This window comes from Ruditapes philippinarum, unplaced genomic scaffold (genome assembly GCF_026571515.1).
Source record: "Ruditapes philippinarum isolate M1 unplaced genomic scaffold, ASM2657151v2 ctg3956_1_1_1_1, whole genome shotgun sequence".
NCBI classification, from domain to species: Eukaryota; Metazoa; Mollusca; class Bivalvia; order Venerida; family Veneridae; genus Ruditapes; species Ruditapes philippinarum.
Window position 1 is genome coordinate 254,194 of NW_026858936.1, and position 15,400 is coordinate 269,593.

The following is a 15,400-nucleotide window of genomic DNA, read 5'->3' on the forward strand; positions in this document are numbered from 1 at the left end:
ATTTCCACTTTAAAGGAACATATATGTATGTATTAAAACGTTTGTTTGTCAGTAAAAATTTAATATGTGTTTTTTTAGTTTGCTTTGATGACTGTTCAAACGTTTTTTCTGTTTAATGTATGATATAATATTATTATATCTATACAAGAAACGCATCAATCGAGCAGTAGTTTATGCAAACATAAACAAGATATAAGAATGTTAAGCAAGTGAATACAAGGTTGAATAAATGTTGACAGAGGTTGGATATTTCAAAAATGTTTTGAGCAGAAACACGTGAATTTATGAATGCAGTGTTTCACATTATAGCTTGTATGCTACGATGATTTCTGCTGTGAGCAGTGTCAAAATTGTACGGATGTGACGTTGTCATGCTTCTTCAAATTAAAAGCAAATTCTGTTACTAGATCATTCATCTGCATTTCGGTATGCCAATTCACAGGTTGATCTTAACGTTTTCTAGAAGAACGCGTTCGGTCCCGTCTATTTGATGACTTACGTAAACAAAGTGTTTTACATTGCAGGTTAATTTTATATGTTGAACTCTTAAGCAAAGACGACACATCGTAAAAGCCAGATTGCTTTATGTAGATGTTGCTTCCTTCGTCCACAGATAAAACCTCGTTTTCTTTTCCTTGTTTAGATTGCCAATGAATTATTTTTGTTTTCCAGGAACTAAAAGAAGCAAACGAATGTATAAAGTGAAGATAACATTTCTATTCATGACCAGCATTTAACAAAACTACATGTATTTACGTTGGAAATAGAAAATCTAATGCCAGCATTCAAAACAACATGTATGCTCATTATCTTGATGTTAAAACATAAAAAAAGTAATCACACATTTTTCTTTCATTTGCACTGCTTAAATTTAAGGATGATCTTTTTCCGAACACAAAATAATTATGAAATTAACACACCTGTAAATACTTCTAAGCTAATATTATAAAGATGTAATATAGATGCTTTACTCTGGGTAATGTTGCAACCAAATTGCGTGATTTCCAATGATAGATATTCTGGAATAAAAACAACAACAATAAAAAATGTACCAGGTAGGTGTATCTTCTGAAAGGAACATGATACAAATAAAGACTTTTTTTATAAATAAATGTAAGGCTAGAAGGGTAACTTACATTTAAATTAACGGTTACATAAGACATTTTTATAAAAACAAGTATAACATTAATAATGCTTTTTGTTCTAAAGAAGTTTAGTTGTTTAATAAGTTGGAGCCATATTGAAAAGTTATTCCATAGTTTATATTATTTTACCTAAGGTCAAATCACTCTTATGCATTACCCCGCATTAAAGAGTGTTCAAATAGACTAAAACAACTGTCAAATGCATTTAAACTGTGGGTCGTGGGTTCAACCCCCGGAGATGTCAACCTTTCATGTCTGCCTTTTTTTCTTTTAACATTATTTCTGTTTCTCTTATATCCCTTTTGAAAGGGAAAGTGTCTTATTTTAATTATATCATTAATATGGGTATTTATTGGCTACATAATGTTAAATCGAATAAAAATAAAGTACTTGATATTTAAATCAAAACTACATGGAAAAAGTATTTAATACTTCACAAGGTCAACCATTATACTTTTGAAAAATAGGGTAACTTTAAAAACAGCCCCGCAATTTGATAATATTTAGTATTTGTTTTAATTAGGCTATCCATGTAGAACGAAAATGGTCTAACTTCATGTTTTAATATGGGTGGGGTAGGGTAACACTTTTGTGCATATGTCATTAATCTTGACTGGAAACAATCGTTTTGCTATTGTTGATTGTTAGCTGATAATAATAATAAATTGGGAAAACTTTTTATACGGATGATATTTTAGATTCTTTAGAGTTTTTTTGTTCATATCTGAAAAAGAGCCCTTCCAATAACAAAGCTTTAGTTCTTAAAAAATGTACATCACTGGTAAACCACACGGTTAACTGTGCTTAAATATGCATACAAGTGTCCTTTAAGGCATATAATTAACTTTTGTTGTAAATTTTACAGTTCGTTATAGTACCAATTGTGAAGATCAAACTAATCTAGCATTATTATATTAATTGTCAAGGAAATATTTATACCTGAGTTCATATCACTGTCGTAACTTTTATGTGTTTTCTGAAATAGCAGAAAAACAATATTTTATGGACAGACAAATAATGAAAATGATATGTTCTACTACTACAGTTATATTCATGTTGTAAAGGTTATACCGTTACTTTCTTACCGAGTATAACAACAAAAGTAAAGGAAACCAATAAAATTACACATACATTTCGGTAATGGTACTATGCTACGGAAAAGAATGTACAACATGTTTTGTCTACTTTATACGTCTTTCCAAAACTTCTAACGTTTCATACTACTAAACATGGAAAGGGACGTACCCAAAAGTGACGCTAAAATCCGTATACTTTGCCGTCATACATATGAGCAAAATTCGCCGACAATACAATACAATATTGCAAGACATGTAATATGTAAAGTCACTTATCGAAATGTTATTTTTGTTACAATAATAAATGAGATAACCTGTGCAACAAGTGTGTCCAACATGATACTCAATCTTCCACATGTTCTGTTTCTATTTTTATTTACGTCAGTATTTACAAAAAATGTTTATATTAACGTACCCTATTGGATATTTGGGGTCTTGAAAAACAAAATGTCTAAGAATATGAATGTCATGTCAATCCAAAATGAAGCTTTAGGCTCCCCATATTTTATTCCACAACATATACAATGCAAGATTGCACGTTTGTAAGATACTGCACGATTGTAACATCGCTTTTAATTGGGTAATCGTGGTGTTTATATAGTTTAATGTACAGGACTGTCATTTTATGTAGAAATCTTATCTTTTATAAATACAAAAAGAAATTTTGCTGTATTATAAATTCGTTATGTATATTATTGACAATTAATTAATATGACCGTTCGTAAACGGTTGCAATATAACCAGAGCCGCTTCAAAACCGTATAGGGCCGTATAACTTGTCAAAATAATACACTAGTTATTATCCTTGAAATAATTGTTTAGTTGCAAAGGAGCGACATTACACTTAGATAATGTTATGACATGGTAACACATCTTTCAGTACAGTTAAATAACTTTTCATGCTTTAAAAGATCTTTATAAAGCATAACACTTAAAAATATTCCAGCTTCATTTGTTCAAAAGGAAAGTTTTAATGTCCTAAGTGTCTATAATATTATAGATGTCTTTTTGACTGATAAAACAAATTAATTGTACCACTTCAAGTATTAAAAACGGTATGAGGCATAAAATAAAATAATGCCGTTAATAAATCATTCATACATATTAATTACTATATATTTTGTATTTTAGCAGAGAAAAGGTTAATATGTTTTTAGGCTTTGCATTTGATCTCCTTTTTACGTTTTATTAATTATGTCAGAAAAACAATATCATGATAAGGGTGTGGTCATTGTAAACTTAAACGGTAAAAAATTTGATTTTTTTTCAAAACAAAACAAGGATAATTATTCTATAATTGCTTCCTTAATTTGTAATAAAAATGACTCTCACGAGCTGATACAAGCCAATTTAAATTGAATTTCTGCAAGTATGGCACTGTATGAAACAAAAATACGTACTGTATATTTGTATATATAATGAAATATCGGTTGATAATATTTAATATTGATTTCAGCATGAATAAGCCTGAAATAAAATCCAAATTGATTTTTGTATTTTAAGAACTAAAACAAATAAAGAAAAAATGGCTTAATGCACATCTATAAAAGTTCGAGAACACATTTAAAGTCGTAGTCCACAGAGCGATCAATTTAAAAAGTCAGGAAACTATTGTAGATAGTGATGCACGAAGAAAGATGTATTTAGCGTTACTCCTACCTAAAGATATAGGTCCAGTTAAATTTTCCAGTTTCTATTATTTATTTTATATATTAATTTATTTTTACTTTCTGTTTTAAATCAATCATTAAATTATTATCTAATTTCACACACAAATAAGTATTCCTACAATAATGGCCCTAATCAAAATAAAACAATTACGTGTATCAATTTTTATTGTCTGAAACGGCAAGTTGTTTGTTGAATGTTATAAAATGGAATTGTTCATACATTAATTATAACAGTATTGTAAATGTATAGAAGTTAATATTGTATAAGTCTTGAAAACAACATTTGATTTATTCTTTAAATGCATAAAAAAAAGATTTTATTTAGGACTGAGAAGAATGAAGATGTATTGTTGAAATAACAAGTCAGCGCTATGATACGTAATTACCAGTTGGTTGTACTGAACGTCCTTAAAAAACCTCCGTTCATTTTTTTTATATATGTCGTACATAATCGCAGTATGTTTCGCTGATCACATTGTTTGAAGACCTGATCAACCTTTGGGTGCAAATTGAAAGAATTTGCACAAAAGCAATAAGTACACGTCATTAGATCTATATATATATTCTTTTAATTTTCACTTCAAACAAGGTATTTATTTATTAATGTTAGTGGTATATCAGTTGTTGAATACATTCACAGTGTCATATTTCCCCCGACGATTATCAAATTTTAAAGCATATCATCGAACTGGAACATATCAACGATTATTTATATATACAGATACATATATATACTTTCATATTACTGTCATTTTTTTCGAAAGTATGCTCAATCCTCAGCTAAACCCTGCTGTTATATCTTTAACAATATAGCAGCAAATATCTACTATCGATCAATCCTAGCGTCTAAGACCTTATTGGCCACATTAAAATGGAATTGATTACTGATATATGTACATATACCTTTTAAATTTAAACAGTAAATGAGGCTCAACAATGTTATCAAAATTCGTATATGGTTGAAATCTTTTGAAAGGAATATTCGCGCCCGAAGTAAAATCTTACATGTGAAAGAGCAAGTAAAACACTTGTAGTCGATAACTGTTTGAATCGTCCCAAGACTTTTTAACCCCTTGATTCTTCGATTCCTTCTTTTCGGAAGCAATTGATGAAAATTTTCTGCTACTTTAAACGTATTATTTGTGTATTGAATGTTAAGACATTATATGTCGTTTACAAAATGCAATTTTATGTGAGGTTATTGTGATAAGGTGCAGCACAGAACCTGCAGTATTGGGGAGTTATGATTTCCTGTTGCATATAATTTACATAAAATTAACATTTACAATTCAATTTTAATACAAGTTCAATAAATAAAGACTTATTCATTTTATTAATCCGTGTGTTACATTTTGATGAACATAAATGTATACGTGTTTTAATAAATGAAATAAGTGTAGTTCATACTTGCATGAAGGACTACTTGATCATATAAAAAGTATTTACTATTAATAATTACTTTATAAACAATATATGGATCAACCAATCATCATGATCATTCAGTCCTTTATCAAACCAGCCATTAAATCAATCAATCAATCAATCAATTAATTAATCAATCAATCAAGCAAGCAAGCAAGTAATCATGTTTTGTGTTTTTTTAATAAGTCTGACGGCGTGTTTTCGACGAAACATGTTTCGACAAAGCACATTTCTTTCGGTATAGGTTACTGTTTGGCAGTAAGTCAGTATTTTTGAAACCAAATGTCTCTCGTGTATCTCAGTCGTGAGACAAATTTAAAGGAATTATCGCTGATTCATTAAACACTAACATGATTAATGGCTGAATTTATTTTTTGAATTTCTACACAATACTCTGATTAAACGGGGTCGTAATTAATGACATTGACATTAGAATAGTAAAATGTGCCAAAGAATTTTACAATTAGACATGGTATTATGTCAACAACGAAATCTTTTTCAAAATGCTTAAGTCTCGTTTACATTTATATATAAATGTAATAATTTTAACATAAAAGGAAAGGGTTATAAGATTCTTAATAAGTATGTTTTATCTATAGCGTTTACAACTATTATCTCATTTTCAAGAAAATTTATATCATAGATTTCTTATAACTTTTCATTTAATTTAGTAAAAGCATTTAAACAATCCATCAAAATATTTTTTGAATAACAACCACATTATCATCAAATTTGCAGGGCGAAAAAGATCAATATTTAAAAGTAATTTTAGGCATAAAACCTGTCACTTAATGTTGTTTTTGTCCTAAAAAGAAACTATCTTCCTGTGATAACTCACAGGATTTCAGATTGGCAAAATATATGTTACAAGCTGCTACATTTAAAGAGTTTTTTTGTGTAGTCAATTTATCATTTCTGCCTTATATTCTATGCTCACATACTTTTACATAAATGATATTTATTTCAAACCCCTAGTAGAATATTACCAATGATGGTAGGTTATCTCCTTGTATAAACCAGTTGTGGATCCAATCTCATCAATTTGATCTTTTTGTTTATTTTGCTAGTCCAAATTCCATATCTCAACACTATAGTTGTACTTCATGTAGCCTCGTTCTTCATTTTACGAGTCTAAACAAAATTTAAGATTAAACAACTTTTGTTGTCCATTTAAATTAAAAGGGTCAATATGAAATCCTTATTTTGCTCGAAGTAACACAGATTTGGTGATACGAAATAATGATGTCATTATGCATTGTTGTATACAATACATTTTCTTTTGGACTTGTGCCCGGTTGCAGAAACATAAAAAGAGCATAAAAATAAAACAAAAAAACTTATCAAATTGGGTTTTGCCCAGACAGATGTAGTGATTTAAGTGTAAAGAATCGAGATGTCTTGGTGATTTTATAAACATTGGCGTAATGTACATACATCGATAGAAATTTGACTATTAGATGTCAACCATATCTACAAGGTTTATTAATTATAACAATTGGTAATTCAGAAATCACTTTTTTTCGAGAAAACGTCTACATTTTATATAGGATTTGTGTCTATATAATTCACCGTCACGGTAGTATGTTCAATTATAAATAAAATTCTTTTTAATGAGACACATGTCTTAGAAATGTCTATGGAAATTAAACTTTGATTTGGCAAATATGTTTATAACATCACAATTTTTACATGCATCAAATTATTTGCTTGACATTGTTACAGAGATGATGTGATACTGTTGTAAGTGTTGAACATATCCAACAAATAGTGAGTGTATTCTGAGTAACATTTAATAAAAAATGATGTTTGATCATTAACAAATTACAAATAAAGAAAACAAAATGGTAAAGAAATAGATAAAAACATAATTCATAAAAAAAGCAAAACACAGAAAATTGAAAATATTGCAGCTCGTACATGTAGTACATGGACGGTAGTGATAATTACAAACTATCGTCTACGCCTCCTAGCCTGGACATAAGCAGAATTCAACCCTTCGAAATGAAAAGGTAAAAGTTTGATTTTGAAACATACGCAGATGTGTCCATATGGCGGTTATCATGGAACTTTCAATGTGTCATGTTAGAGTCATTCCCTGAAGAGCGGCATATGCTACACAGACACAAAAGTGCGTGTGCCCTGAACGAGAAAACGATTATAGAAACTTAATGAAATAAAATTTCGAAAGGGAATTAACTTGATATCACAGATATAATGTAAAAAAATATAAAGAATCAAAATTTAAAGCAGTAATGTCCAGACGGAATTTTACCTATATAACAAATTGTATACTTTCGTTTGTTTGTCTTTTTTATTGTTTATTAGTTTGTTTACATTGTTGTTTTTTTAGCGTTTTTATTGTGTTATTTGTTGTTGCTTTGTTGTTGTTTTTGTGTCTTTGATCTTACAAAATGGTATGAATACTTAGATAATTTTTACTGTGACCACTGACAATATTATAGGGATGTGATGTGGCCACGTATACTCTGTCCTGCTTATTTAAGTAAAAAGGTGCTCCTATATTACTTGACCATTCTGCATAACCGAAGGATAATTCACACATGGAGTTGACGTGTTCAAGAAGAACTTGTTTGGCCCCATCTTTGTGGTGTAATACATTAACAACGTGACGGATTGCAACTTCGGAGTTATTGACGGTATCAGTCGATGTCATGCTGTTAGCTCTTACTGTAAGCAAAGACGACACAAAGTAATAGCCAGATTGTTTGATGTAGATAACTCCTTCCTCCTGGATGTATTTCATATGATGTATAATCATATCTGTAAAACGGCTCCAGTATACTTTTGTATTTTTCCCAGGAACTGAAAAAAATGTATTTCATGAGTAACAATTGTTGATACAAACATGTAAGTGTATGCTCCAGGTATTGGTATTAAGACAAGCATAGTTGTTATTTGTTAGAAAAGTGATCAAATTATTATTAATTATTTTTGGCTTGCTTTGGAATTGTTAACGGCGAGATAATTCCAGCATTTCAGCACTTTCAAGTCTTGAACGCTGAATAGCGCTCAAACCCGGGCTAGGGCGCATGTTGCACATTTTCATTATCCCTCATGTACAGACTCAATCGAAGCGAGTCTGCAATTTTCATGTCATTTTGTTGCGATTAATGCTTCCGAGGTATCACCGTTCTTCCAGATTTTTTTTACTAATGCAAAGTATTGGTAATACTTATAATCATATTGTTCATGTTTAATGATTATTGATGTCAGTTGCCTAAACATTCGATTATTCTTGTATGGTATCAGGCCTAAAAATCCTATTTTATGTTGGTTAAAACATTTAACATTTGCTATTTTTAAGCGAATTTTTTTGTAAAAAATCCTGAAAATGCCGACTATTCCTGTTTTGTATCAGAATATTCCATTTGATTGTAACATAAGGTACAGACAAAAAAAATGTTGCCATTGAAGGCTGTGTACATGTAAAACTGTTTTACCGTTCGTTTACATACTTGATGGCAAAAAATGCAGAATAATGTGGTTTTTTTTGTAAAATGCAAATGCATGTATGTGTTGATAGTAATAACATACCTGGTTTAGCGTGTGATGATATGTCATCAAGATGTAACGTAGATTCAACTTTCTTTGAAGCTGTGCAGTTGAAAGCTTTGATACCTAAAGCAAGCATCTCCGGCTCTGGAATGTAAATGTTTCCAAGTAGAATTTAACAGTTCAAAATTAGAAAACGAAAAATAATTAAGTTTTTTATTTGGAACAACCGCAAATGTATTCATACGGTGGTCATTCTTGGACATTTAGTGTGACACTTTCGTGCCATTCTATGAACATTGGCGCATGGTCTCAAGGTAAACGAAAGTGTTTGCCAAAAACAAGAAAACAATTGGCGGGACTAAACAAAATTAAATTTTGAAAATGGGTGATGTAATGAAACCTGCATTTCACAGTCAAGCAGCATGTACCATATTCTTAGGATGATTATACTATACTGTAACCACATCAATTGAAATTGAAGAAACTAGAAAATACAACAAACATGTACACATGTATTTTCTTTTTCTGTCAAATGTGTTACACATGACACATACTAAGGAGCGTGTTATATGTCTTTGTTGAATGTATTATATAGCATTTATCATGACTTTGCAATGCATGTTCAAACCTATACATCAAACGTTTGAAATAATACTGTTCTTTGTTTTATGTAAAGCTTGCATTAGGCGGGAGCTATTGCAAATTTTCGGCCCTTTCCGTCAGTCTTCGGATAAAGACCTTGAACAAAGAAGTAAGAATACACAGAACGGATACGGTATTTCGGTCTAACCTACGCTAATAAGAAACTAAAATGTTAACAAATATTAATTTAATGCAAGGAGATGAAGACTAAAATTATAACAATATATCAAAAAATCCACCTAAAAAGTCCACTGTAAATTTACAGACATAACTGCATATAGTACATTATGTAATACTTCTTATTATGGTTGTAGAAACCGAAAGTACAAAATGTCTAACTGTTTACATTTATTCGGATTTGGTTATAATTGTGCATCTTTGAGCATTTTTAAATTGATTATGATTTTGAGACATAATCTCAATGTTAAGTTTACTAAAATAGACTATATATTTGATCAAAATAGACTATATTTTCTTTTGCTGTCAAATACAATTGCTATACATTACACCCTGAGCTCTGTTTTTTGTGTAAATCTTAAATCAGGTTGTGAACTACTTGACAATGCGTATTAAGTCTGAGCTTATTATGAATACTAGCCGAGGATGTTCTGATTGAGGCGGGTGACGTTGCTAACTCTGTTTCAAATTGTTGTTCATTTAAATAGGATATACGTTGAAGAAAGGAGAACAAATTTTGATGATGTTAATAGATGATAAGAACATACCTGGACAAGCGTCACTGTCGTAGCTATCATGTATATTCTAAAACATTGAATAATAATTAAGCATAAATAACAGTGTCAATTATATATTTATATCAATACTTTTTACTTGTATGATCATAACATAATCATTTATATAACACCTAGATCTGCAATTATTAAATTTTATTATATATAACATTTATTTTCCGACAAAACTTACATTCACATCAAGGGCCAAAACAAACATGCTTGTATTTGTTTAATTCAATCTTATTTGACGAGATAAGAAATAGAATAATCAGAAAATCATTACTACCAGATTAACAACTGTCTTCAACATGGTACTCAGTTTGCCACATGTTTTGTTACGATCAGTATTTTTGTCAGTCTTAACTATAAGCTGGCCTAAAAGGTCTGGGTTCCCTTGACTTGTTACGTCTAAGACAGAGCACCATTCTGATTCGACTCGGTTTTGTCGTGAGAGATGCAAGTGCACGACCAAAGGAAGTAAGACACTCATGTTGACGATTGCTACGGCAACCAATATCGTTAGAGTACATTTTAATTTCTGTAAAAGTAAATGGTATTATGAATATGCCAATATTCTAGTTCAAACACTTCTTTTTTTCTAGTACATACACTAGCGTTGTGAAAAAAAAAGGTACAAGATAAGTTTAAAATTCATACACAATATTTCGACAAAAAGACAAGCGACCTCAGGTTCATGTCATTATAAACAGAATATATAAAATCGGACCGACACGGAGGCGGAATCCTTGAGTCCCGGAGATTTGATCTTTGCGGTACTGCACTTGCTCGGAAGGGCAAGGTAAGATTAACCGGACAAAACATTTGACCAAAGGATTTACCAATATGGGGGTCAGCCCATACGTGTAAGTGTAATAAATGTGACAAAACGCCTTTAAAGACAATGTGTATAATGTGCATAAATGATGCTGATATTGTAACTACATGGAAAAAAACGCAACGCTTTTTAAAGACGTCTTCATCTAGATCTTATTTTATAGAAAATGGAATACTGATATAACGTCATTGTGGATAATAAATAAAAGGAGCATATTTAAGAACAATATTGTGTGCACGTTTTACTATATTGTATGGAACAGAATTTGGGTATTTATTCATTTGACTACTTGTTGTTTTCATTTGCTTAGGTTTAAATCATATTCCTACAAATTTGATTCATCTGTGAGTAAATCAAAGTTCTTTACTTAAATATTTATTTATTCTTTCTTACTATGTTTATAGTAAATTGTAATATTCTAAAGCCAGTGCTTCATCTTAATTCGTTTGATTTAGTATTAGATACCAATAAATTACTTTTTGTTTTAAACATGTGCTATTTCTACTTATTTAAAAGAAAGTGTGTTTTCTCGAACTTGTTTCTTACAAATGTATTTGTGCAACTCTTATTCCCATTCGATTCACACTGAAAATAAATTTGTATGTAGAGGCTATAAGAATTGTTGTTATAGAGATTTATTATGAAATTATTAACCTTAAACAACCATAAGCGAAATGATACTGACTCATTTCAATAAGAAGAACAGCAGAACAAATAAAAACTAGAAACCACTTGATTAATATTTGCTTTTTGTGTCCTAGCTGGGTACCAGACCTAAAATTCTAGCGGAAAATCTTAGTGATGGGAGGTAACTCATGTATCGCTTCGGTATTTTCCGTAAGCACAAGGTGTTAGGATACAATGCTACGCGGCGATTTAATCCAAGTTTATAGGTAGCACACCACAGTAATGTAATCCACAGCTTCGAATGGCTAGGGAGGAATTTTTGAGATATAGTGAATATTCTTGATTTAACCTTTTACCCCATGAGCATATTGTGAAAAATGGCCGTTTTCATTGAAAAGCCAACTGTTACAAGTTCAAACTGCTTTGAAACTATGAAAAATGCTTCAATACTGATGAAACTTGGCACAAATGTTGACTGGACCATAACCTCTGTAACAGCATGCTCAATCGTTAATTTTCTGTTACCATGGCAACGGGGGACGTCTCAAAATTGCGAAAAATCGCTGTTTGTTTCCATCAAAACTGATTTCAAAGTGCTGCAACTTCTCAATGAATTAAGACAGAGTAAAAGGCTTTTCAGCGTTAGTTACTAGTTACCCTGAGATCGACCTGAGGCCATTTTTAGCCTGTCAAATGTTCAAAATTTTCTTGGCAATCAGGGGAACTACCGCCCCCTTCAAACCCCCCAAACAAAAGGGAGCACATCCCCCTTCTGGCAACCCCCTGATGTACTATTTTGATGGGGGCCGCGCCGAAAAGTGGTCACTTTTTTAACAACATTTCTCAAATGAAAAACAGTGTTTGGGGTCCTAAATAGGGCATTTTTTTCACTGTTTGAGGCCTCAAAGGGGGGGGGGGGCAAAAAGCCACCAAAAACACGTCTATAAAAGGGAAAGGTTAAATGACTGGTTGTCTTTAAAGTGCATTTTAGCATGAAATTTGTTTTTGTGACATCTAATATGATCACTGGTAAATTTGAAAACATGGCCAGAAATCACATGCTGTTGATTATAGATGCCAATGCCGCCAGTTTTTGTAAACATTGCTTTTAAACGGTAAAAACAAGTCATTTTTCGGGGGGGGGGGGGGGGTACAAACTTTTAGCAGTAGCAAAAAATCTACAAGGTTGAGCACCAGTTTCTTTTGTGATATTTGCATGTATAGGGAGTTGCTAAAGCAGAGACGGTGTTCCTTTAGCCTGTATATTTGCAGGTATTTTTTGCCAGAGGGACGAAATGTGTTGTTTTGGGTCTCGGGCCACTGTAGGTTTTGGGCTTCAACGGAATGAATTGCAACTTTTTTGACTGCCTGCCTATTGCAGATGGGATGATTTCTTTGCAGATTTGCAATCTTATGTCATATATGTTCTCAACAAAATGTGTTTTCTTTTTCCAGGTTGTGTAGTTTGGTATCAGAATTATTAGACGTATTGCTTGTAGGACATTGACGGCAGGAATTTGAAATTAACTGTGGAGTGCTGCCCTGGATTGTGTGGATTTTTTTGAAGAGAATATTTCAACGGTTACACAGTCAGACTTGTACGGAAATATTGGTTCCCGGCTAGATGTATAAATTTAAATTTCAAATGTAATTTCGTATTCGTTTAATTGCAGTTCGTATTCGTCTAGGTTCATTCGTATAGATTTTATTTCAGTATTATGTAAGTTAACCCACTTTGTATTCTTAAAAGAAAGGACGTTCAAGATCATAAGTTAAAACTAAATTATTCAATTGAAAAGGAAGAAGTATGCAACATAATATCTAATCACGTAGTTTAAACAAGAAGTAGAAACAATTGATCCTTACATTCTGCAGTATCAAAATGTTTAACTGTCAATTAAACAGTAGCAATCAAACTTGTTTAAATCAATTTAAAGTATAATTATAGACAATAATTTAATGAATAGAAATTGAAGGATAAACTGCGAATAAATACCCAAATTCTGCTCCATAATATTGTGGTCTTACATTTTTACATAGTCGTTAAGCATGTGATATTTACATAAAAGTAAGAAATACTACATACTTAACGACTTACGCAAATAAAAGCATATGTCGTGCCTTGAGAGTACCTATGTGTTAGAAAATGAGAGGGTACCTGTGATATAAAAATTTAAATGATGAGAGGTAGCCCGTGCCGCTGCAAAACCGAAAGTAGGGTGTTTTTATAAATTTTACATTTATTTTTGACAATATACTGCCATTTGTCCGAAGATGATATGTAAACGAACATATTAAATATGTACGATGCATAAATAATCAAGCCACAGGTTCATTGCAGCCCGAAAAGTATGTCGAGGTGTTGGGCGAAGTAATACATGTCGATTTTTTGTAGCTTATTCTGAAGTTGCAGTACATGAAAAACGGGCACATGACGAATCAGCACTGAAATAAAACATTCTAGTGTTCCGTGGTATACATCTTTTCTACGTGTCATACCTCCTTTCCTTATTACAATGAAATTTTACTGGATTGTTATCCATCGCTGGTTTGTTTTTAGCAGAGGTGCTAAGAGGGTACCGTTTGAGCAGATTTCGCAAAGAGGGTACCGATATGGATATGCACCGTGCATTCATTGGTTCATTTCATCCGAGGTGTACTTATTGTGGCGACAGAGAAAGTAATAACTAGAGCATTCGTATTCAGATGCACGTCCATGGTTACGTTTGTTTTTTTTATATATTTTGTGAAGACAACAAATTTGTCTCTATGTTTGCCTTTATACACATACCTCGTACAAATAAGATAGCCTCGTTTTTCCATGCGCCTTTTATAAATCCATAGATATTATACAAATTGAACTTATTTTTTTCATTTTGTCTGAAGAGATTGCCATTGGTAAGATTAATAGAAAAATATCTAGACAAAAATGAGAAAACAACAGTAATATAACATTAAAAAAAATGTAAAAACAGTATTTAGTTATGTCTTTTTAAGTCTGTATATGACTATTTTGACCATAGCAAACATTTGTTATCAAGTGAAATCTTATTTGTTCTCAATTAAATCTAACAAGCGAATTAAGAAGAAACAAATTCATATTTTCAACAAAAAATAGCTTGTTATAATTTTATTATGACCTTTTTAAATTACCCTATTAAATTACGACTCCTTTAACTGCATATTTGTAACGACAATTATTTTTCTTATGAAAATAAATGTATCCCTACTTTCCTGTGTGTATCAAATAAGCGTAGATGAATCGGTTTACAACAATACCAACATTGTTATTAAAACTATATTACCTTATAATTGTTTGTATTTCCTTCTGACTTTTCACGTACGTCCCTTTCCTCCATTCTTGTTGATGTTTCACACACACTTTACCCTACAAAACATTTAAGAACACAGTACATAGAAACACCTAGATACCGGTCGATTATTTTCTGAATTACGTGTCACTTATTGTAAACAGATAGGCCCTGATATGCGTCAAATGATTCATTCAATTTTGTTTCAGTTGCATAAGAATTGTACATATGAAGGGAAACTGGATTACTATTATCTAGATGAGCACATATATCAATTTCATATGGGGGTATTGTTTATGGCTTAATGGTGAAATGTAAAGAATGACTAACAGTGATACGTCTATAAACAAACTATGATGCAGAGGGATGCAGCTTAATCTAAATGTTATAATAATTCAGATTGATATACATCAGTATTACCA

At 31.3% G+C, this 15,400-nt stretch overlaps 1 protein-coding gene across 3 annotated transcripts in view; it reads right to left on the reverse strand.

The window, feature by feature from the left end:
- Positions 1-15,173, reverse strand: part of LOC132754719 (uncharacterized) — a 64,015-nt gene extending 48,842 nt beyond the window's left edge. Inside the window, exons 1-5 of one of the 3 annotated variants that reach the window (XM_060745397.1) lie at positions 14,973-15,135; positions 10,492-10,743; positions 10,197-10,233; positions 8,869-8,973; positions 7,086-8,136 (exon numbers count right to left, since the gene is read on the reverse strand). In XM_060745397.1, coding sequence (XP_060601380.1) covers positions 7,718-8,136; positions 8,869-8,973; positions 10,197-10,233; positions 10,492-10,743; positions 14,973-15,026 — 867 coding nt within the window. In that variant the 5' untranslated portion in view covers positions 15,027-15,135 and the 3' untranslated portion in view covers positions 7,086-7,717. Of the gene's footprint in view, positions 1-7,085; positions 8,137-8,868; positions 8,974-10,196; positions 10,234-10,491; positions 10,744-14,972 lie in introns of those variants that run through there. The other 2 variants (XM_060745400.1, XM_060745398.1) reach the window with 2 other exon arrangements.
- Between the last annotated feature and the right edge of the window lie 227 nt (positions 15,174-15,400).